Source organism: Sinohyriopsis cumingii, chromosome 3, assembly GCF_028554795.1.
Source record: "Sinohyriopsis cumingii isolate HCF-2022 chromosome 3, ASM2855479v2, whole genome shotgun sequence".
In the NCBI taxonomy this organism is placed as follows: domain Eukaryota; kingdom Metazoa; phylum Mollusca; class Bivalvia; order Unionida; family Unionidae; genus Sinohyriopsis; species Sinohyriopsis cumingii.
Window position 1 is genome coordinate 69,738,048 of NC_142963.1, and position 24,232 is coordinate 69,762,279.

General features: G+C 35.7%; 1 protein-coding gene across 2 annotated transcripts; it reads right to left on the reverse strand.

Annotated features, from left to right (window-relative positions):
- Nucleotides 1–313: 313 nt before the first annotated feature.
- Nucleotides 314–11,838, reverse strand: LOC149803057 (methyltransferase-like protein 27). 2 transcript variants are annotated; one of them, XM_089952615.1, is made up of 6 exons: nt 11,805–11,838; nt 11,428–11,519; nt 8,318–8,446; nt 4,511–4,643; nt 3,922–4,014; nt 314–1,120 (listed from the first exon to the last, which is right to left on the reverse strand). In XM_089952615.1, exons 1-6 carry the CDS (start codon nt 11,821–11,823, stop codon nt 936–938), a joined length of 651 nt encoding a protein of 216 aa, XP_089808741.1. In that variant the 5' UTR covers nt 11,824–11,838; the 3' UTR covers nt 314–935. The 2 variants fall into 2 exon arrangements, with proteins under 2 accessions (XP_089808741.1, XP_089808740.1); XM_089952614.1 differs by lacking the exon at nt 11,805–11,838 and adding an exon at nt 9,642–9,894.
- Nucleotides 11,839–24,232: the final 12,394 nt, after the last annotated feature.

Sequence of the window (24,232 nt, forward strand, 5' to 3'; positions counted from 1 at the left end):
CATTTGACTTGAGTAGGTTTTTAAAAAAAAATTATAATACTCTCTCCTCCTGTACCTTTGAAAATTGCACAGGCAGTGTATACATATTTTTGGAAATCTATAGTCAACTTGAGACACGGCTTGTATTCTGCATCTACTGTCCTTTGAGAATGAAACGACACACATTTCGATATTGATTACTATAAAAATGATGATCCTCAGTAACTTTTAATCGACTCAGAAATAAGTCATAGACTTAAAACAATTTTTCTTAGATGGACAAGTGAAAAAGAAGATGAAGAGATCAAACAAGAAAAATATGCTGTATGCATGATATGATTTGCAGTCTTTATTAATATTACATGTAATGTATGAATGCTGTACTAGAAATACACATATATGCTAAGATCCATCAATTGCCATGCACTCACACTGAATTGACATTATGTACCTATACTAAAAGTAAGTCATTATTACATCAACTTGACAAAATTTATACATTATAACGGTTGTTAACAATTCCATAACATCGGTATGCAAGACAATAAGAACATAATATATTATACTACCCATATGGTTTCAACAGCATTTTAATTATTATTTTGGTTTATTTCTAAATACAAATATATCCTGGATAACTCCCCTCAACCGATGCTGGTCTAAATACAGACATGGTCCTGAACAGATAGATCTCTTGTGTTTTTTAAAATATATTTTTATATTTTTTTATATATTTTGTTTTGGGTGTTGGTCATGTGTGCATTAGTGTGGTGGTAACAACTATAACTAAGAAATGAACGCTGCCTAGGAGCAATATAAGCATATTGTCTGCAGACAATGCCGTTAGTTATAAACTATTTCTTGTTACATGACATCCCAGACACTTGCCATGAAGTCACAAGATGCAGATTCCGGTCACATGATGCAGTTTCCTGTCCACCACATCGCAGATCCAATTAATGTACAACATATTGGAAAACTGTACCGTCTTTTCCGAAGGCATAGTTGGGGACATGTTCCTTTTTGTATTGGTACCATTTTCCTTCCCTTTCAAGATTCTCCATCAATGGCTGGAGTTTATCTTTATAAGCTTCTACATATTGAAGGTATTCCTCCCTCATCGCTATGCAAACAAGTCCACCTGTTATTAAACAAACGTGAAAATGAAGTAAAGTAACTTACCTGCAACATTCCAAGAAAGGAATATCAAAATGCGCAAATAAATTCATTGCTTAAGCTCGAAAATTTAAATTTCTGCCAAACGTTTGCCGATTTGCAATTCATTTTGCTTTCGACGAAAGTGAAGGTACATTTCTTGAGAACACTTGCTGATTGCCAAAAAGCTATTCACCTTGAGGATGTTGACCTTACTGACAAAGAATATTTCAAAATGAGGGGTATTTGACATACTTTTTTATCGGATGCAGTCAGTCATGATGATATTTAGCTATCAATGGCTTACATCCCCATCAAAAGGAATTAGACGCCAATATATCCATTCTCAGTAAAATAATAAACAAACAAAACATATATACACGGTGATTAAGTTTTAAATCAAATTAGGTTTGAAGTCTTTAAAGTAAGAAAGCGATTAATGCACATAATAAAGATGGCCTTGAATTACTAATTTATGCGTATCTAGAATTTAAAAAGTTGTCTACCATTTGTATATATTGCATTTTTCTCTTCACATTGTAAAGACTTTATAAAAGAGTTGAATCAATTATTACATAACTTATGTCTTCACATCATGAAATCATATCCAGTAGAAATTTTTAACATTAGTTATCATTGAAAAGAAAATCAGACAAGATCTATTGTTAACGAAATATTATCTATTTTCCAACTAATCATGGTTTACCTTTCTAATCTTTACATTTATGGCAGTAAACTTTGAATCGGCACCATGTAGGCAGCATCGTTCTCACATGCCATTACACAATATAAATACATATATACACACATATTGTGACAGAGCATTAAAGACAAAGCAATCAAAGGAGCATTTTGTTTCCTTGACATAGCATAAGAGGTACTATATTGAGTCCATTAGTACCAGAGGATAATTTGGCTTTTCTTTTTTAAAAAAAATCCTAGCTATGAGCTAAAGTCAAAAATGGAAGAGATCTAGCCATGGGGCTAAAATCGAGCATGGACAAAGTCAAGTCAAGTGCTAAAGTCACGTAGTTTATGTTAGTATACCTTGAAATGTAAGTCAAGTGACCTTCTTTGGTTATAAGGGTGTAATACATACATAGATGCATTCCGTTATCCAATTTCATCATTGGAATAAAAACATAACTATAAGAAATGAACATTAAACAATAACATATTAGTATAGTATTGAAGCATGAAATTTAGGTCACAGTTACCCCTTTCTATAAGAAGGGTATAATACTTATAAGCTGCATGCCGTCTCCAGGTTTTGTGGTTCTAGTGACGATATAATGAATATGGCATACCACAAAAATAAAGCGATCGTAAGTCCCCCAAAAATAACAATAGCCAGTAAAAGATGAAATATAGCTCACCTTGAAATTTCTTTGTTATGAAGGGTGTGGAACGAATATATATATATTTCACGATTCTGGCATGAACAGTGACAAAGACGTCAACATAAAAGGAAATCTTATCCTAGTGAAAGAAGAGTGAAATACATGTCACAGTTATAGACTTTTGTGTTGAGCATGTATAACGCATCAGGATGCATCCCCCACCAAATTTCATAATTCCATGTAATCCTGTATGTCTGCTTTGTGTAATAAGTCAACATTTGGTTTTGAGCTAAACGCAAAATCCTAACTTAAGCCATTGAAGTGCAAAATGTAGGCTACAGTCATGCATATAATTGTATACTTTATTAATTCTAGCATGAACAGACATTAAGAGATAACCTTAAAACACAAAACTGAATTCGAGTCAGTGACATGTAAGACGTAGGTCAGGGGGACTTACCTTGGCGACAAGGGCGTAGTTTTTCTTAGGATGTACCCCTTTATCTGGTTTTATGACTCAGTGTACAACATTGCTTACACGGGGTTTAGAAACCTATTGGTCATGAGCCAAGCACAAAAACTTAACCTAATTCCGTAGGTCACATTAACGTACTCTGAAGAGGATGATACTGATAGAGATGCATACAATCGTTTAGCTTCTTGATTTTAACATGTACAGAGTTTGAGATATTAACATAAGATAAAACATAAAATATGGGTTACAGTGACTATTGCGATGCCCTGTCAAGATGCATCACTTCAGCCGGTTTCATGATTCCAGGTATAATGGCATGTATACAGATTGCAGAAAATATCTGAACAAAACGGAAGTAGTTAACTAAAAATGAACAACTAATGAACATGTATCTACAATGTTAGCCCCTTTAGCCAACTTCCCATTGGGTAAGTGGTATGAAAACCAGTCCAAAATGTTGCCTCGTACCTTAAATTTCAAAGCCCTTGGTAGTAAAATATCTCTCCTCTACATTGTAGATGATAAACGGTATTTCAAAAATATCATACAAAACATGCATGGTACAGTGGCCTGGTCCTAGGATGTGCGGGGCCAAAGGCAGTATTCAGGGCCCAAGGCAGCAAAATCGATGAGTGGGGCCCCAAGCAATAAATAATTGCATTGCAGAGTTGATTTCATGAAAGCGAAGGGCCCAAGGCGGTTTCCTCGTTCGCCTTGCCCAGGGCCGGTCCTGATGGTACATGTAGAGAGATTATGCAAGTACATTTTAGCCAAGGCATGTGCTCATGTCCATGCCATTAAATGTTATCAGGATGCTCCGCTTCTATCCAATTTGTCCAGAGTTCTACTGTACAAGCTTCTTTTGTATTAGAGTATTAATGCCAATAACATCTACCAATGATTATGTATTATTATGTTTAACCTTTCAATGTACAAGAGGTGTTTTGTACTCTGTCCTTTTTCATGACATACCTGGCTTTACAAGACGTATCATCTCATGCACAGTCTCGGCAGGTAAATGACCTTCACCCATACCCCCAACAACAACTAAACAGTCATACGAATCTGTGGAAAGAAAGAGGGCAGATGGCTAGATATGTTAACGTAGAAAGTCTACTATCAACAAGTTCGTAAGATTAAAGTGTTTAAAACATTTTTCTTCTTCTTTTAACATTGTACAACATGATGGAACATATCCCAAAACTGACATGATTAAACTCATTTCAGGTTTACTCACACAAAATATATAACCATTCATTTACATTTTGTTCAAGTTGATCAGGGTGTAATATAAAAAAATCTATCATCGATATTGTTCCTCTAAATCATTTGTAAAGATAAGTTCAAGGTTGGGAGAGATACATGAGGGCAATTAAAACAAACTTGCATACCTGTCTATTTCATTCTAATAATAGGGAGAGTTTATTAAACAAATATGGGCAAATGAAAACAAGTAAATTAGCAATTAACTTGCTGAAAATGCACCTCGATGTTCAGATTTTCTATTTTGTTTGTTATAGGATGATGTCTTATTTTCATATAAACAAAGCACAGAACATACCATCAGGTATTGGCAAGTTCACCTCAAAGTAGAGCTGAAAGGTATGATTATAGACACCTCTTTCCTTCGCTTTCTTCAGCATACCCTCAGATGGGTCCAAGGCGTCCAGATTACGAAACCCCAGATTATAAAGCTGTAATATATATATAAAAAATATCTTCGTCTAGTGGCAATGGAATTGTTTAAGCCTGATAAACCTGTTTACAGGCAATGTAGTAAAATTGTTTTCCAAGAAAGAGCAATCAAACATTAAAAAATATATCGAATAAAGCAAATTGCGAGGAATTTGATAGCGGGACTTCCATATGATACTTTGATTACAAAACAATGAGTTAATGAACATTTATATTTAGATGAATAAAGTAATTCATGATTGTTGCATGTTTAGTTTATCTGACCGTAAGCCAAATGAGTTGATGGCATGACAATGTGTGCGTTGATTGTTGTGCGATGTCTGTCCATCAATAATTGCTTCTTATCACTCTGGAGGCCATATTCCCTATTCGAGTTTGATCAAAGCTGAAGATAAGTTTCATCAATATTCTGGACGCGGTCGAACATGAATAATTTATAGTGCATACAAATGAGGTGATCGTATACATGTATTCGTTTGGCTAAGCGTGTTGCCGTTCCTGAGATTATGGTTCTGATCTGATTTTGATCAACATCAGAAAAGGTGTTTATACCATCAATATCTCATCAAAGTTTGATAATGATCTATGTGATACTACATCAGATTGGTTGATCGTATTGTTACTCTGGAGTCAATATTTATTAAACAATTTGACCAATTTTAGAATATGGAGTGATTCCATCCATATCTGGACTGAGTTTTATAATAATCAAAATCCGCGTGTATTAACGAAGTGGTATTGTATCTGACTCACTGAACATATTATCATTCCGGAGGTTATGTTTTGGACCTACTGTCCTAAAACTTATAACACAGGCTTGTGCCTAAAAGACTACGCATAAGTATAATAATGACAGCCATACATATTAATGACAAAATGTTGAGACCCTTATTTTTTAATTGATATTAATGCAAGTGAGGTAGATAGGCTGAAATAAATCTAAAATTTACAACTATGAGTAAAAGCAAGTCTCTTTTAAGTACATTCATTTCAAGTACGTTCCTGATTACAAAAACGTTAGGGATATAAGCCTATTACATCCAGAATCCAGTCCGACTAAAAAGACGAAAAATCGTCCTTTTGTCTCTTTCATACAGACAAAAGGCAAGAACTATTGCCGATTATGTCCCTTCGTAACCACCAGGTAGCGCTAGATTGTAAGCTGAGCAATATGTGAACATGGATGCTCGCATGGCGGGATGGTTGGTTTTTAAGTAACGTGATCGGGTAAATATTCTAGGAGAAACATTCCTTTAAACAATTTGCTCTCTATTATAATTAAGTTTCCAGATCACATTAACGTTAGTAGAGTATGTAATAGGAGAAGGAAATGCTGAGTATTCAGCCTCTGCTTCGGGTATCCTTCCAGGGAATTATGGCTGGATTCTCCATGTGAACAATAACCCGTTCTCCTGACTCATAAGCAGCACAGCGTAAATTCACATGATTGTGACGCCTATACGATTAAGAAGATTAATACTGAAATCTTCTTGCCTACAAAATTTCACAGGTGAAAATAAATAAGCTACGAGGCTGTATTAACTCATAACTGGGTCTGGTGATCATCTAGGCCGCTGTCATAGGACCCACCAGATCCACAGTTTGTCTATGCGAAGCTGTTTCTCCGAGATTGAATAAAGTTGACCCTGAATGCCAGTAACCACTTCCGCTATGTCTCGGATCGAAACGTTGCGTTCGAAGACGAGCTTCGCAGAGATTGCTCTAATCTCATGAGCTGAAATCTTCTGAGACTTCAGAGCATACCGAGAGTACATACTATCGTGTCCGCTTTTTCAGAGAAATGCTTTACAGCAGCCAACCCTAGTCTTGCCACTGACTTTGGAATGATCGTACTTCGGATGTGATCATGACTTGTTGATCAAGATCAAGGAGAAGGGGCAGCACTGAGTTAGCAAGGCCATCTATGATGGGCGCATAAAAAGACAGCTCAGCGGAATCAAGCTCGCTGACGCATTGAATATTCCGATGAGTTGCAAGAACTCTGGTTGAAATCCAGATCTTGTTGGAAACGAATTCGACCAGTTCTAAGTTACGCGGGGGAGCCGTTCCCGATTAACATCCATGAGAAAATACATCCTTAGGTGGACGAGACACTGAGATGCATGAAGATGAGAAGGAGGTCGTTCCTGCCTTGGAGTAGAATCGAACTTATCATACGCTTTTGGAGGATGTCGTTTAAGTACGCTTCCGTCGTTATAGATGTAGTCAACCGGAACAGGGTGACAATGCACTCCAATATCTTAGTATAAGCCCAACGGCTGATATTGAACGAATTGCAAGGGCTAGGACTTTGAACTGACAAATCGTGCCGCCGTAAGCAAACTGACAAAATTTTCGTGACGCTGGCTGGATAGGGACATGAAAATATGCGTCGATCAGACCGAGACTGACGGCATAATCGTCCTTTCTTAATGGAGAGATAGTTTGATATCGCCATCTACATATTTAATTTTGGCTGTAGAATGTATTGGTTGCGGTGACAAAGGTCGATGATTGGTATCAACTTCCTGTTAGGATTCTGGTTGAGAAAAAGTCCAGGCATGGTCATTGCCTGATTTTTCCGCCAGTCGAAAAATGGTCAATGACGCCAAGTCAAGCATACATGAAATTGCAACCACGTTTCTAATTAGCTTGGAAGTGGCATTAAATAACATTTAATCCACTTTACAGAAAAGTGGCGTGGACATTTGGTGCAACCAAGGAACGTCGCATGGGTGTCTTCTCTAGCTTCGAACTTCTTACACTTTGTATATCTGATCGCCATAATGACTGAAACGACACAAAAGTTTTGGTAAATATCATCAAGATGCTGCACAAGTTTAATTAATAGGCAGGCCAGTGCATATTAATGAGGGATATCTTGCTCTTGATTGTCTAATTTTGCTCAACTATTGAGACTGTAGTTTGATAGGATTTTGATCAAACTTGGTAAATAGGATTTGATCAAACTTAGTAAATAAGTTTATATTATCAAGATCTCATAAGAGCATGATTCTCAGCGATATCAACGCATATTAATCAGGTGACCGTGAATATGATTGGCTGAGTTTCTCAATACTATTATTTATATTTCTGATTAGATCGTGATAAAGCTTGTTACATAATCTTATATCACCAAGAAGTTGGATGAGTCTGATTATGAGTAAGATACACGAAAATGTAAGGGGTAATCTTATATCTGACTGAATCTTTTTAACCTGTCTGCAGAGTGAATTTCTATCACATTTTGCTCCAGATTCTTAAATGTTTTTCATAGAATGCAGGTCTTGTACATGTTCTATACTAGGTGACGTCTACGTGTATAAACGAGACGATCGTGCGACTGATTGACTGAGCTTTTTACCTTTCCAGAGCCTAATTTCTCATCCGATTTCATTAACACATGGTAAATAAGTTTATATCATCATGATATAGATCAATACATACTAATTATGCCAGTATTTTAGAAAATAAATATTATCAAGTTACAATAAAACAGGTAAATTAGATATATGATAATGTTTCGTAGATATCTTACATCTAGTTCAGTTCATACAAATTGCCAATTTTTGAAGTTATGTACGCGAGGTGAGCGATATCAAGCCATACGCTTTAGCCTTCTATTTAGATAAAACCGTAGTCAATAACAAGATAATCCGACCCAGATACGCACCTCTTGTCCCACTTTTCCAGTACCGGCAGCCACATCAAGAATTCGTACATTTTCTCTGTTACATGCAAAGTACTCTCCAATTGCACGGGCAGCTTGTATTGGTCCCATGTAACGGCTCGCACCAAGATGCTGAAATAAATGCAAAAACGATTCAAAATATAGCTTCCGTGAATAAACGAAATCTGTAATGAAATAGGAAATGCATGTCTCCTCTTTTCAAGTACCCATTATTTACAAGTTTTAAAGAGTGAAAAAGAGGGGCACGTTCGAAAAGATCACATACGAGGAAAACAAAAACGAAAACCAGAAGAACTTGAAAGTTTGAATTTGATCTCTAGGATATGGCCTAGAAGTGCACAAGAGTATAAGAAACAGCACACGTAAAGTTAAAGACCATAACTCTGTCTTAAAGTTAAATAATCATACAAAACCTCTAAATTTATATTACTAAAGCATTTTTTCTCAGTAACAACGACCCATATATATTAAATAGTTGATATGTTTCTGATGGGAAAAAATTACAGGTGTGGTTATAAGATCGACACAGTCAGTCACATTTGTACTAATGTATGAAGCAAATACAGTCACGAAGATACAAAATGTAAATTACAAGGTCACGGCTCCTTCGAGGAAACGGAATTCGACGAAATCCCCAAAGCAGCGCATCATCACGTAAGAAATTCAGGTAGATCTCTACGTTTATTTCTGCTTCTGTTTAATAACCTGTGTCAAACTTCTTCAATGCCGCCAGGACAAAAGACAATCGATTTATATAAAAGAAACAAACATGACCACACAAATGTTTAATCATCACAAATGCATGACACCAATCAATACAACAAGTGCAATGTCATTCGTTTGGCACAAATTCGAGCTTTGAGCATGTATTGTAAAATTTGAAGATTTGTTCTCTTTCAAGAAAAATTCGATATTAGATAAATGTGTACTGAGTAGTAATCTTGAGATGACAATACTGTTTCTCGGTGTGAAAGTTTATTCTTAAAGACGATCTTGCCTGAAAGTCTTTACATTTATGCCGCCAGGATATTATTTGATGTTAAAAAGTGGTACTAAATCTTTTTCACAAATTATATTTTTCTTTACTTGTATGAACACTCTTTTCACACCAACATAAGGAATGAAATAACGTTTTTTAAATTATAAATACCAACCAGGTCATCAAACTTCAAACATTTAAATAAATAAATAGATCAACAAATAAAAAATGAACATGAATATGAAGGAAAATATTCATCAAATGCACCTTCTGTCAATTCATAAATGGGAGGGGATTTCTGTAATTATTCTTTAAAAATAAACTTACAATGTCGTATTTTCCGCTGGCGCCCCACTGTGAGTAATACTCGGCGATTTGCTGTGGCGTGAGTCCTCCCTTGAAAGCCTGAAAGTTGGAATGGTACGCCTCGGCATCTTCACGGCTGGCATTACTTACATAGTTTTGGTAGGCGATATCCGCCATTTGATGTTAGTCTGTGACAGGTACTAGGTGATAGATAAGTAAGGCAAAGTTTGGTATTACACCAAAAACTGTTGAGTTATCTGAAGTAGGTGATTAACTGAAACACAGGAGGCGGTAACCGTCTTTATATACGACCTTTTTATGCATTATCCTATTGACGTGAAGGCAAAGTTCAGGGTTAAAGGGACCGCTGATAAACCTGTTTTGCCCATGAGAACTTATTGTAAAAATATACGCCTTCAGATGCATCCATAAACTGTTGTCATAGAATATTTTACGTAATATAACCTAAAGTATCAATGCATATATATATATATATATATATATATATATATATATATATATATATATATTGATTTTAGGTGGTACCAGATTGCCACTATTGTTCAAAGGTACCATTGAATGGTAATATGGACGTACATACATTTATGAATAGCAGTTGTCACTGCTTGTTCAGGAAGGGGTATTTTGTTACCATGTGAAGCTATTTACCTCCTTGAGGTTGTACAAGGTCTGCACTGCATTGTGTCTTACAGTTTTCCTGTAGCTTCCAAATATTTGATCGTTACTACCTGACTGACATATACTAGATCACACCAAAATATCTCGTCATTAGCAGGTAGCCAACAGGCAGCCTCTGGATAGATGAAACCTATAACACTTTTCACTAGGACCAGTTAATACATATAGTTTTGCTACCTAAATCAGTCACGACATGAAATTATTTTCTTCCACTAGAAGCCAGGAACAGTTTTGTTTCAATACATTCTGTTAAATAAAAGTTAAACAGTGAGCCCCAAAAGGCCAGAAGATACTACCACCATGATAAGAGAACTGCAAAACAAAATATGCATAATAGACTGCGAAAATGCTGTAGTTCTCAAAATGGGATCTTTCTAGAAATCACTGATCGCTTGATGATAACTGTTCCTGTAGTGTACTCGAAATTTACCACCACCTTTCGGATCGCCGAAAATACAGTGATATAAAAACCGTACTATAGGAGCATTGGACTTTGAAAATGTGGCTACATTATTGTAACAAAGTTATTAAACAGCCCATAACATGGATTTAGGACCATGCAATCTCGCTCCCGATTTCGATTTCCATCAACATCGTCATGAAAGGAACGGCAAAGAAGAATGTAGCAGTTACACCAATACAAGAACCATAACCACAGGAATCATCATATATCAGCTTTTCAGTTGCAAGACAAAAAAGAAAAAATATAAAAATATAAAAAAATAAATAAAAGTGAACTGAAAGCACATCAATGCAGTTGTCATAAAAATAGGACCAATATCTATATTACATTTCTGCAACACGTGAGTACTTTTCGGCAACACTATCGTCTGAATTGTACCAGATGACCGGGAACTTTAGGCGAGGTCGAAACTATTTCAGTCATTAATTACCCTTGAAGAAAAAAAACTCACTCACACACACGCACATACAGAAGTATTACGGTAAGCAGAAATAAACTGGTTAGAGTTGACCCAAATACTAATCCAGGGCTGATCCGCAGAAAACCACGAAGTGTTCCTAAAGATCAACACAATGATTGGAATGACAATCGCTTGCCAGAAAACTAAATATCATTATTCTCCTAGGACACACTAAAGTTACTCACTTTTTTGTTACTTGCAGATGGTTCGGCTAACCCTAATCCTATCCCAAAGGCGTTCCGCAGAAAAACATGAGGTGTTCCGAATGGATACCACACTAGTTACTCGTATTAGTTATTACTTATATACAGAAAAAATACATGTTAGCGAGATTTCTCAAGAAAGACCATTGCAATAAAATATCAACTTAGAAATCTGAGAAATTCTTTCTAACTTAGAACTTCTTTCCATATAAAAAAAACATACAAGTTAAGATTGTCATTTATGTTTTTTAAAATTACTTTAGCACAGAATGACTGGTCCTCGGAAACCAAGCACACCCTTTTCTCGAACAATCTGCGTAACAGTAAATTTACATATGCGTGCACAAAGTTTAACTTACTTGTTATCTCAAAGTGCATTACTCACTGCTCTAGATTATTCCCGTCTAATTCTCTTTTGTCAGCATTTCATATAGTGTCAAGTCTAAAATGAGTCACAATGCTGCATAGTCATTAAATATATATTATGTGTTATAACACCTTGATCGTACTCCAAGCAAGACTAGTGTATGGGCCTTTTAGTTCTGTTTTACAATTGAAATTATAATGAGGTTTGTGTTCGCGTGAATTTAAGGTACGGTCGTTCGTTTGACATAAGGCAGTACGTATATTTGCACACAACTACAATACATTATTTGTTTTAAATTTTTTCATGGCTATTAGCATTAATGAATTAAGCAAAGCCGGTGCTATTGAATATTAGTGATTGTGCTCAACATTAATAGGAACAACTACACAACACGATTACTAATGTAAACTAATCAGGCTGCTTTTTATTACCTTTGCACTCACTAACATTACCTCCTTCGTGGTAAGCTTTTCATTTTTTTTCAAACAATTATGAGACTCTCTTTAAGCAGTGAAGTAAAACAAAATCTGTGTACAGCAAATATTTCTACACTTCAATGTGATTTTCTTCTTCAAAATTCAATGATAACTTTTGACTCATCGCCTGTTTTTGCATATAATATATGCAACTTTCAAGAAAGTGTCGATAGTCATTTTGAAACAAGGTGATAATTTGAACTATATGCTTATCGTTTCTTTCAGGAACAAGATCCCGACTGCATTCTGTACATGTAAGGCAAGATAGCCACACAAATTATGACAGAAAATTGCACTGAGAAATGCCTTTAACTTAGAAATACCATTCATGTTGTTTTTCCTTTAAACTATGCATTGGATCATATTATAAAATTTAGCTGTATGATACCCTTGCGCAGTTCAATTTAGAAACAACACACTTGGGTGCTGTGAGGAGGGGAACATACCTATAGATGACTTGTGCCGTTTGGTTTAAATGGAACAGTCAAAGAAGAAATATTGCACGGTTAATATATGGTCCACAGCAAATGATATACGCAGGCGCAGATGAAAATATGTATTGATAAATTAATCAGGTTCGAGAGTAAATTGCGCAAACATCCATTATTTACCTTACAATGCGATATTATATATCAGAGCATTGAAAAATAGTCTAATTTAATTTAAATTGGCTTTACACAAATTATCACTGATATAAAGCTGGAGACATCTCACCTTTGACGTTTTGCAAGTAATAAAAGTTTATTTTAAGTGATATTGATAATATTCTCTTTTTGATGTCATGCACAATATTTTAAAATTGTCTTTCTTAATAATATTATATGGGCCATTCTAGATCTTATTCATCCTATTTTTATTTCTTTAATAATCATTAATGTCTGGTTCATAATACAATAGTAATCATCACCGTCATTTACGTGTTAGTCATATTTGATTTTATTTTTTTTAAACAATAATAGCAAATAATTTCATCCGAAAAGTAGACTATCTAAGCCTACATTGAATATCTAGCAGGTAGTTGATAGTGTCGGCGATTGGTAGAAATATATGGTAAAAGTTTTTGACGAGTGGTGTATTACCCCGTCCTTCAACTTAGAAGACTCTATGACACCGTGTCCGTTTAAGGTAAACACGAAACCAGTCATAACTAGACGGATGCATCTCTATCTTCATGGTCACAAGCTTATCGTAGCTCATGTTCTTGATAACCTGTTTTAGAAATAGACATTTATTGTTTGTTCGATGTTTTACGGCACAGCAACACAAGTAGATTATTTAGTGATGATGCAATTGGAATCAAGTGTCTTGCCCGAGAATATGCCAATAGCTGACCCATGCAGTCCGATGGTAAGATTCGATCCAGATCACTTTCGGTCGGTAGACGGCTGTTTTGAATCGTTCCAGCAAGCTGTATACTATGAAAGTTAAGAAAGAGACAAGAATATTAATTGTAATCATACAAAGATTTTGTTCCTAAGTTCCTGATACGACTAAGATTTCTGCAATATAACATCGTCCTTTGTTCTACCACTCATGGCCCATTGCCTATCCCGTGTACCCGTCTCCACAATGTCTGTACACAGGCCCGGCCCTAAGGCAAGGCGAACGAGGCAACCCCTGTCCGAGACATCGCTAAAATTAGCATAGTCATATAAGGTCCCTGTCCGAGATATCACTAAAATTAGCATACAGCTATATAATGTGCCTACCCTGGACAGGAAGAAAACAGCACACAATTTTATACTTTTACTGCCCTGGACAGGACAAAAAATAACATTCGTTAATATAGTGTCTTTGCCCTGGACTGGACTAAATCTAGCCTAAATCTTTGGTTATACACTGTCAATTTCCTGATTAGTTTAACTTTGTTCCCAATTGCTTCTGTAAATCTTCTTTGAAATGTATATGACGGTGATACATCAAATTTCCTCCTTCACGTTGTTTTCAATGGTGTTATCGTCACATTATTATAATCCCATAATATATCGAAGTGAGCTAAAAATTGGGGAAACAAGCAAACAGTCATAACACTTTCGAGCAAATGAAATTAGATTTAATAAAATGTTGTTTTATTTCACATGAAAAAACGATCATATTTTCGCGTACATTTTAAAACTCAATAATATTTACGTCTGCATTCACTTCGCTGTAATTTTTTATTTTTAAGATTTGAGATTAAATCTGCAGTTTATGACTTCATTACGCTTCCATACAAAAAGTACATTGACCCAGCCAAGCAACTATAAACATGTATTCTTATCGGCGACACGATTTAAAGGTGTATACTGCACCGATTTCATGACAACTACCCATCCTCAGTCTTTTCTCTTCCAACAATAACTGCGTCACTGATAATAACACTCTCTTCCAAAACGGTAAACAACACGCATCATATGTTATGATTTTAAAATCATCACAAAAACACTTGAATTATCTAACTTCAATCAATGTGTTTATGAATTGCATGTTTATGATTTATATTTATTTTAATGATAAAAATAGTTCAAATTGGTGATATTTAAATATTTCAAAAGTTCATATAATCCTTGAAATACGGACATTATTTCATTGGCAGATATCTTAATAATGGCGAATACCTTCATTACTATACTATATACTACAAACAGCACAACAACTGTATAAGGACAAAAATACAAATTCAGTACAATATCAAAACATAACGGAAACAATGTACTCTAAACCTTACATTCATCTTCAACCGTCAATATATACATACATGCTTTCTTGTTGGATGTACGTATAGATGACTTATCATAGTAACACTCTAATACTCAAAACTAACACTCTAATACTCAAACTAACAGTCTAATACTCAAACTAACACTCTAATACTCAAACTAACACTCTAATATTCATACTAACAGTCTAATACTCAAACTAACAGTCTAATACTCATACTAACAGTCTAATACTCAAACTAACAGTCTAATACTCAAACTAACTAACAGTCTAATACTCAAACTAACTAACAGTCTAATACTCAAACTAACAGTCTAATACTCAAAAAAAAAAACAGTCTAATACTCCAACTACTACATACAATCGTCATGATAACCAAACTTCAAAAACATCAACAAAACTACTATTACTACTAAAACTGTTACTACAGACTAGAAAGAGCAGATGGAGAAGTCTGTGATGATACCAGTTGTGTTGTTTGTTTGTTGATTATGATGATGGTGTTGTTTGTGGCGAAGGAATAGATGTAGAACAGGAACTGGTCATGGAAAGAAATTGAAAGAGCTTGAAATGGTTGTGATATCATTTTTGCTATGTTGGCCGATTCTAAAATGAATTCGAAACATATGTTCTCTGTCAGTTTGTTATGGCTGTGAATTTGCTTAATATCTATGGAGTAGTTAATTGATATGAAATACATAAGGAGCTAGACTATTGTTGATGTTTGGAGGTGATCGCGCGCAATATTGGTAGACAAACTAAACGTGTGGAAATTTTAATCTCCAAGTACACATATTTAAACTCCTAAGTTCAGAAGTAAATTTATCGACGTTATTTTGATCAGTTGGGAAACTTCTAAAACAAAACAAAATAAATTTGTTCTAAAATAAAAAAGAAATTTAAAATAATTTCCAAAGTAAATGTAATAGTGAAACCATCATACTATGTACACATTACGTTTGCTTTCCTAAATGTCCGTTGTCAGTATTAATAGTGATCATGTTTTTACGATGATGTTTATCACGGAGCTTTTGTAACAGATATCGACCAATTGCAAGCTTGGTGATGTAGGATATGCCACTTACAACCTCGGGTATGTATTTAAGAGACGGCTGATGGAGACAGGAGCTGCAGTGTCGTAGTGGTTGGCATGTCAAGCTCGCGACCGAAAGGGTACTGTTTCGAATTCTACCATATGATCATTCTGGGTAAACTACTGTGGTGTGTCTTTGCGCAAGGCGCTCAATTGGCCTTGCCACTAAATAATTTACTTGTTTTGCTCCGCCATAAAACATCGACCAAACCAAACCTAATGTTTCGCCATGTGTGCTTTTTGTCCCCAAATATATTATTGCTTTTTATCCAGTGACAGAAAGCAACCCTTCTTCAAATGCGCATTTCCAGTGCACACGGAGGACAGGCTCAAGTGTTTGGATATCAAAATTTCTTTTTTTCAAACCAGTTTTAAATTTAGCCTGTCCTAGCTGCTGCGACTTCTTGGTTATACAAGTGTTCCTACATAAGAGTTTCATATGCAAAAATGCATTACATATAAACTTTTTCTTTATAAGTTCATATCTGCTATGTTAGCGTTTCTTAAATTAAAATGCATGCGTTTGCTTTTAAAATATACAGCGTTTAATTTTTAAAAATGCAGTTCCGACAATCTTTGAGACCAAATAAATAAACTGGTAGATCTCAATGTAGTCATGATTTATTATTAAAGCTGGTTAAAATATTAATTTGTGGCTGGAAAAAGACAATAACAATTTTTTCTTTAATGGACTGAAATGCATATAAATAGGAGACCAATTATTAAGTTACATGCACCTGCATTAATTGGATTTTACAAGCGCGGTATGTGGGGTTAATAGCTGGGTGTATACGGTAGCCAGCGCCAGGAACCGAGTGATCTTGGTGGTAACTGGGGTATCATATTACCTTGGGTGGAAACTATCCAAATTATTGTGGCCTGTCCTAAAAGTCAGTAGATCTAGATTGCAAGGACTTTCCCAGGTTTCCTACACGATTTCTGCACCATGTGGTAGACGAGCCTTTATACTATTCTGTATTTATTGGAAATGCTTCAAAACGTGCCCACATTATTGCTTACATTAGTGACCCTCGTTTTATGGCCACCTTTGTCATCATAGTAGCGTGCAGTTCGTAGTTTGTTCTTTAGTCCTTAAGTTATAATTAAAACTTTAGATTTTTAAATCAACGCAGTAGTCTGTGATAGTTTCTTTGTCAACGAGTGTCCTGGATTTTAAGGGTCTGGATTATTCTGTTTTTGAGGTGAGTGTTCAATGTGAGGAGAATTTTGAAACTTTGGAAGACTAATCATTTCAAAATGTTCTGTTCCTTCCGTTCTTGTTATTCATCTGTGTCCTTAATGTAGTGCTGTAGAACTATGCATATAGTGTGTAATCAGAGCAAAATGGTCAAGACCATTTTGGTTGTAACAAAGCTTGATCTATTTGCTGTTTATTCTTTATACTGCCACATTTTTATCCCACATAGTCTTTAAATCCAGTACATGACATACATAAAGATACATAATGGGCGGTTGGACCGAGTTCGTCAATATGTTTAGGTCATATTTCGCTGTCATTAAACCTATGTAATTATGTTTGCACCCACACAGGAAAGAAATCCTTCTTTCTCCTGCAGCATAAAGTTTGAATTTAATATTTTCAAGTGCAAACAGTTTTTGTAGATTTCATGGTTACAACAAACTATAAATGTGAAGACCCACTGAACTCTAATCTGTCTGTGACCCATTTTTAAACCGCAACTTGAATTACTTGTCAAGGAGGCTTTATTGTTCACATATTTTATACCTGTGGTATTAGCAATTGAACAAGTATATTATTTTTATTCCTTTTTCACTATTACACAGCTGTGCACCTAACAATGAAGCAATGCATTTCTATCTTCTACATCCAAACTTATCTTAAGCCCTGCATTACTCTAACTCTACTGCCTCCATCTCAGATCATGGTTGATAATTAGCTTGGGTCAGGATTAGCATGACATATCCCTCACCAAAAAATGCTGTTTTTAAAATAAATTTCTTGGTAAACTTTTGACAGTAGGACTCATTGCGACCGTATGCACACCAGTAATGCACAGAAGATAAGTACAGTCAGTACCAGGATAAATAAATGTTAAGTCAATTAAAACTAATCAATCAGTTACCAATAAGTATTTATATTTACAATATTGTTAATTAAATCAATCCATCACAAACAGTATACACTATCACTGTCACTGCTGTTTGCAACCCAAAGCTGTGGACTGTGCAACAAGTTCACCTTTTTAAGAATTGTATACTAAGTTCAAAATGTTCATTTAATGACCATTCAGCAATCAGTCTCAGGAGATTCCGTAGTCTGATTAAATATCTTTGGGCTATTTGAATGACACGTTTTAGTGTTTGTAAACATTGCATGGAATTTCCGTTACCTAGAAGTATGGCGAAACACGAATAGCAAACAGAATACACAAGTAGGCCTAATTTTAAAGAAGCACATGACAACAGACAAATCACATATCCATGTGAAATAGTGTGCTCAGGTATCCTCTGACTTAATTCCATGTGCGAATATATTATATCTACTACAATCACTATTTCTTTCTGTTAGCACTACGTTTTCTGCAATTGCATTTTCCGACAAAGTCCGGATAAGCGGACTCGGAAGACTTCTCTGCGACTAACCAAACTGTGTCCTTTGCATTTATTGTTACCGGACAAATACCGTTTTAATGGGGTGGGTGTGTATTTACTAATGCACACATGTCATTCAATAGTCGACCAATAAAAGTTTTCCCACAGCCTAACAGAAGGTACAGATTTTAAAAGAATACACAATATGTTTAATGAAAAATGTGCAGTTTCTTTTTGTTTTGCAACACCATTCTTCGCAGCAAAAGCTTCTGTATTCTTCGTCTGAAAGTCTGTAAAAACACCAATATATCTGTTGACCTGATCACTCTGATGAACGGGCACAATATCCACGGCGTCACGGACACAAAGTCAATCTACAGGTATTGGAAGTAATGGTGCTGACCTTTTGCCCTTGGGATTTTCTTGCACATTCCACTCAGGAGTTGACGCAAAAGTCTATGTCCTTACACATATCAACCCAGTATTAAACAAACATGCACCTATTGGTATGTTTTGTTAAATCCAAGATGTCCAGCAGTTACGTTATTTGTTCATTTGTACCTCGTGTTCTTCATCGTCTCAATTTTAGCCCCCCACCCCCACCCCATTTGCATTTCCATGAGATTTTCCAGCTCAGTATTCAACTGTCATGTAATTTTTTTGAAGGGATGGGGACCATCTGGCTAGACTATCAGTTGGATTTTTCGTTCCCATTAGCCATTGTAATGGACAGCGATCTGTGACTAACGTGAATGTTTAACAAAACAGATAGTTTCTTTTAAAGTTTCTATCACCAAACTACTGCAGGATTTTTCTCTTTCAGCTACAGAGTATTTTCTAACTTTTCTTGTCTGCATGCATATGATACTGTTCTTTAGATACTATTTTTTATTCTTTTGGGCCAAACCAACTCTCATGGCAAACCCAGAACTGTCGCAATACAGGGTGAATAGTCTGTAAAAGTCCGGATAACCTAAGAATGGAGTTGTGAACAGTTTTATTTTTTAAAATGTTAAAGGCCAGTTTACAATCATCATTTCACTCCCACACTACATCATTATTCAAAAGCCAAGTCGAAGGTTGATCAATATTTATGAACCATTTCATAAACTTGCGGAGACATGAGGCAAAACTTAGAAATCCAAGTAAGATCCTTTGATTCACAGGTGTTTGAAACTCCAGCACAACCTTAATTTTTTCAGCAGTGACTGTATTTCCATTATTAGTTACATGTACGAGAAACTGGACTTCTTGTTTTAAGAATGGACATTTGTGCAGTTTTTAAAATGAGATTTACTTTTCTTAGTCTCTCAAAAACTTTCTACAGATGATTATGAAGCAGCGGGCATCAAAGCTGGAGGAAGAGATAATAATATGATCAATGTATACCAAAACAAATTTCCACTAATTTTCATTTCCTGCTAGTAGATCCAAAAGTTGTTCACAGGTCCCGGAAGCATTGTCTTACACTCATATAAGCCTTCTGAGCAAAGAAATTCAGTTTTAAATTTATCCTGCTATCTAATTTGTACATGATGATATCCAGATAAGTAATCTAAACAACTATCAACAGCTGCTGACAGCTTCCAGCATTTCTTCTATTTTTGGTATAGGAAACACATTCTTCATGCACATGGAATCTAACGGCGACAGTCAATCATAAAAATATATTTTTCATCTTGTTTCTTAACTAGTGTGACAAGAGCCGCCCAAGGACTGACTTAAGGTCGTACTACATCCAAATTTAATAAATCTTGCACCGAACTTTTAACCTCCTCTCTTTGAAAGAAAGAAAGCTTCCACGGTCTCTGTTTAATTGGTGGACTATACTCTGTTTGTGCTATGTTTCGTGGTGTCTGTTCTTTCAGATTTGTCAAAAGTATCACTGTGCGAGTAAAGATGTTGGCCGAGTAAAGAAATTGGCCTCTTTCGACTTCTTGTTCTTCAGAATGCAGAATATTTGGTCCAGTCAATATCAAAGTCCTGGTCAATACCCAAATGATCCTACTGTCGTCCTCTCATAAAGTTTCAGCGCATTTGCACTAGAGTTTAATAGTCTTTGAGTCACATTTACGACCACCTTAGCTAGAACTCCTTCTGGAACTAGGCTGTGTCCATCAAAAAAGTTATGTTTTGGTTCAATCAATCATAACTTAATACATGCCTCACTGTCAGTTTTTTATATACTGGAGTAGCAATTGTAAACAAGCCGTATTTCAACTGTTTTTATTTACTTCATAAGCCATGATTTCTAAAGTTATTTTTTCATCCTAACTTGATGGTACAGTTGTAACTTCACGTAATGATTGTTTTGGTTGAGTGAATTGTCTGGTACATTAGCACAAAGTTATTTGGCCTCGGATTAACAGTATGAATAATTGCGTCAAACTAGAAAGTTTTGGAAACATAATTTCTCTGATGGAAATGGGATATCGTCATTACCAAAACAGATAGTGCATGGCACAACACCGATAATGTCCAGAGATTGCCTTGTTGCGGAAATGACAATTCTCATTAGGGGCTTATTTCTTTGACCGCAGTTGTGATACTTCGGTCTTTTACTAAAGACAGTTGATCGTCCGTATCAAGATATAAATTGTTGTTTTTCTTCACTGGACTTTACCCCTGGAATAAATGGTCCTTTATTGCCACTGGCCCTTACAGACGTATTTCTTGAGTCTGATTGATGGCCGTATTGACAGCTCGTTCTTGAAGGATTTTCCAGAATTTCTGGGACCTTTTTGTCCTAACTGAAAGAGGTCCGGTTTAGTTTAAAGGTTGTACCTGGTGTTCAAGGCGCTGCATTCGATGTGCCCTATCCGCTGGCAAAAATTGATTATTGGGATAACTTCTTTTGTTATCACATTTCCCGGCGCGTATGAGCCACGATCCCGTCCATTTAAGTTTCTTGTGCAGTCCCTTCTTCAACCTTGAAATCGGGTAGTCAATGTTCACAGAGAAGCAGCTTCACTTGCCAAAAATTCGATTCTTTCAGTTTTGGTTTGAAGCTTGTGGTCCATTAAAATTTTCACTACATTCCTCACATTTCGCTTTTCTGAATGCCTGTTCAAAGCAAGGGATGTTGGATCACTTATCGTAAAAGATCTTTTTAGACCTGGCCTCAGTCCTTGAATGAAATGTTCCATCAACAATTTGTCATTTTCGTTCTGACACACACGCGCTCGACTGACTAGACGCTGTATTATACTTCCTTAATCGTCCACACATTCGCGATTCAGTTGTTTCCTTTCAAATAATCCTCCAGGCCAAATATTTCTGTCGATATCCTTATAAGTGTATCATGATTTTTCTTCTTCATCAAGGTATTCGAAATAATCTGCCGCCCGGGCTCTTAAAAATGCTGGAGCATCTTCAGTTATCTAATACTATTCCACCCGTTTGCTGTTGATATCTTCTCTAATGCCAAGGCCATCTTTCACTGGTTTCAGTTCCATTTTGTCAAAGCTCTAATGAATGATGTCGCATCTATTGATCTTACCATAGTCCACAAAAAAATAATAATTTTAAATTCGTAATTGATGCCACCTCTGACACAACTCATGTCAATGAGGCCTTATTGTTCATGCACAGTATTTCCAGTGGTATCAATAACTCTGTTTAACTTGAAAATAGACTAATTCACTGTATTAACTTCAAGGCTTGTCATATTGTCCCATTGGTAGGATTTGTTAGAAATTACACCTTATCAATGAGGCTGTCCTAGCTTAAAACTGGAAATCAAGATATCGCAATAATACGTGAACCGTATCATTAGCATTTTCTATGAATGGGGTAGAAAAGACCTTGGCAAAAATCATGCTTATTGGACTGTGCTCCTATGTTTAGTCCCATATTTTAGTTTCAGGAACGAGTAAGAATTTTGTAACTACAGGGTTTCGAGAATAAAAGACCTTTTCTCAAATTAACACAAAAAAGCCATGCGTAACGGCTTGGGGAAAACCTCTTTCCTATATATTTATAAAATACGTTGTTGGGGGAATGAATGTAGTCATGTTTTAGTTAATTATTTTATGTCATGCATGCAGTTTGATGCAAATGCGATATGAGCCTCTCGAATACATTTTATTACAACGACAACTTTACCCACCGTAGTGGTATTCATTTTAGCTTCTTTTTTTGTTGTTGCTCGTTACGTATGACGCGTAATGCTTGACTCGCTCCATTTCGATTGACTTCTGTCTCAAGTATGTTTGTTGTCCCTTGATTTGGGCATTACAAAATTTACTTTCAAGGCGATTGTGGGAAATTTATGTTGCTTCTCAAACTCCTGAATATTGTATTTTCGGATACGTACGTTCTAGTTAAAATATTAGCACGATACTATATTAGTTCAACTAAATGAACTTTAGGAATCGGTACACGGTGTTTCTCAGTGGATTTGACAGCACAAGTAAAAATGTAATCGTCTCCTGCCCAGGGTTAACCTGTCATGAAGTCTGTTGTGCAGACCCTAACCACTGCATCGATTTACACGCACTCAGTACATGATTACTATTATTTGACAAGATAACCCTTAGTATGGGCTGATTTTCATGCAGGGACAACAATTCGTGATAGATGCATATAAAAATGGTGATAACAAGGATTTTTTTAAACTCGAAATTTGAAAATTGTAGTATGCATGTGCTGTATCTCGTACTTATTGGGTTAAAATTTTTGCGCGAAAGATTTCCTGCCTTAGTTGCTGCTAAATTTATGAAGAAAGTGTAAAAACAGAGGGCGTCAAGAAATCTCTGCAAATTTTACTAACGTTTGCTAGGAAGTTGGAGACTGTGAAGATGTGCGTTACGAGCTAAGTAAATTAGGCAAGTGTAATGAACACATTTTAACATGTTATTTAAAATAAATAGAATGTATGTATAACACTGAAATTGTTTTTTTTTTTTTTTTCTAGACTGATGGATGGGTATTACCAGAACTCAGTATTCTCATTAACAGAGCTCTGTAGGCGTCTCTTGTTTTGATAAAATTCCAAAAGCATGGTAAGAAAAAGTTTGATCAGAAAGAAAAATTAAATTTTAGGTCGAAGTTTGTTATCACTCCTTTGTGATTTCTAAAAGAAGTTTGTGTGACATGGAACTCGATTATTTGGTAAACCGTTCTTTGGTACTAATTGGCATTTAGGTTTGTTTTTTTCTCGCCCTGCTTCATTATTGGTTGAAATTTTAAAATTGTATCACAAGAAGCGGTATTTTGAGAAGAGGATTTTATAAAGGACTATTGGGCGGTTTTACAAAGGCATGTCAGTGGTATTGGGACATCTTTCATCCTGTGTATCCTTGATCTGAAATTTTGTATTGTATATTTTCTTTCTTCGGTGTCAAAGAAGTTTAAAGTTACCCTACCAGCATTTTCACTTCGTGTTTAGGACGGAGGTATTTCCTGATATATTGATCTGTTTCCAAGTAGTCAAAAGAATGTAACGCAAATAACTGATGAACTGGATGTTTTTTTTTTTTTATCTATGTCATACTGCGTTATTCGAACTGTCAATTGCCAACGTTTTAACATCAAAAGGGAGATAATCGAGAATTGTTGGCTACGCTCTGAATCAAC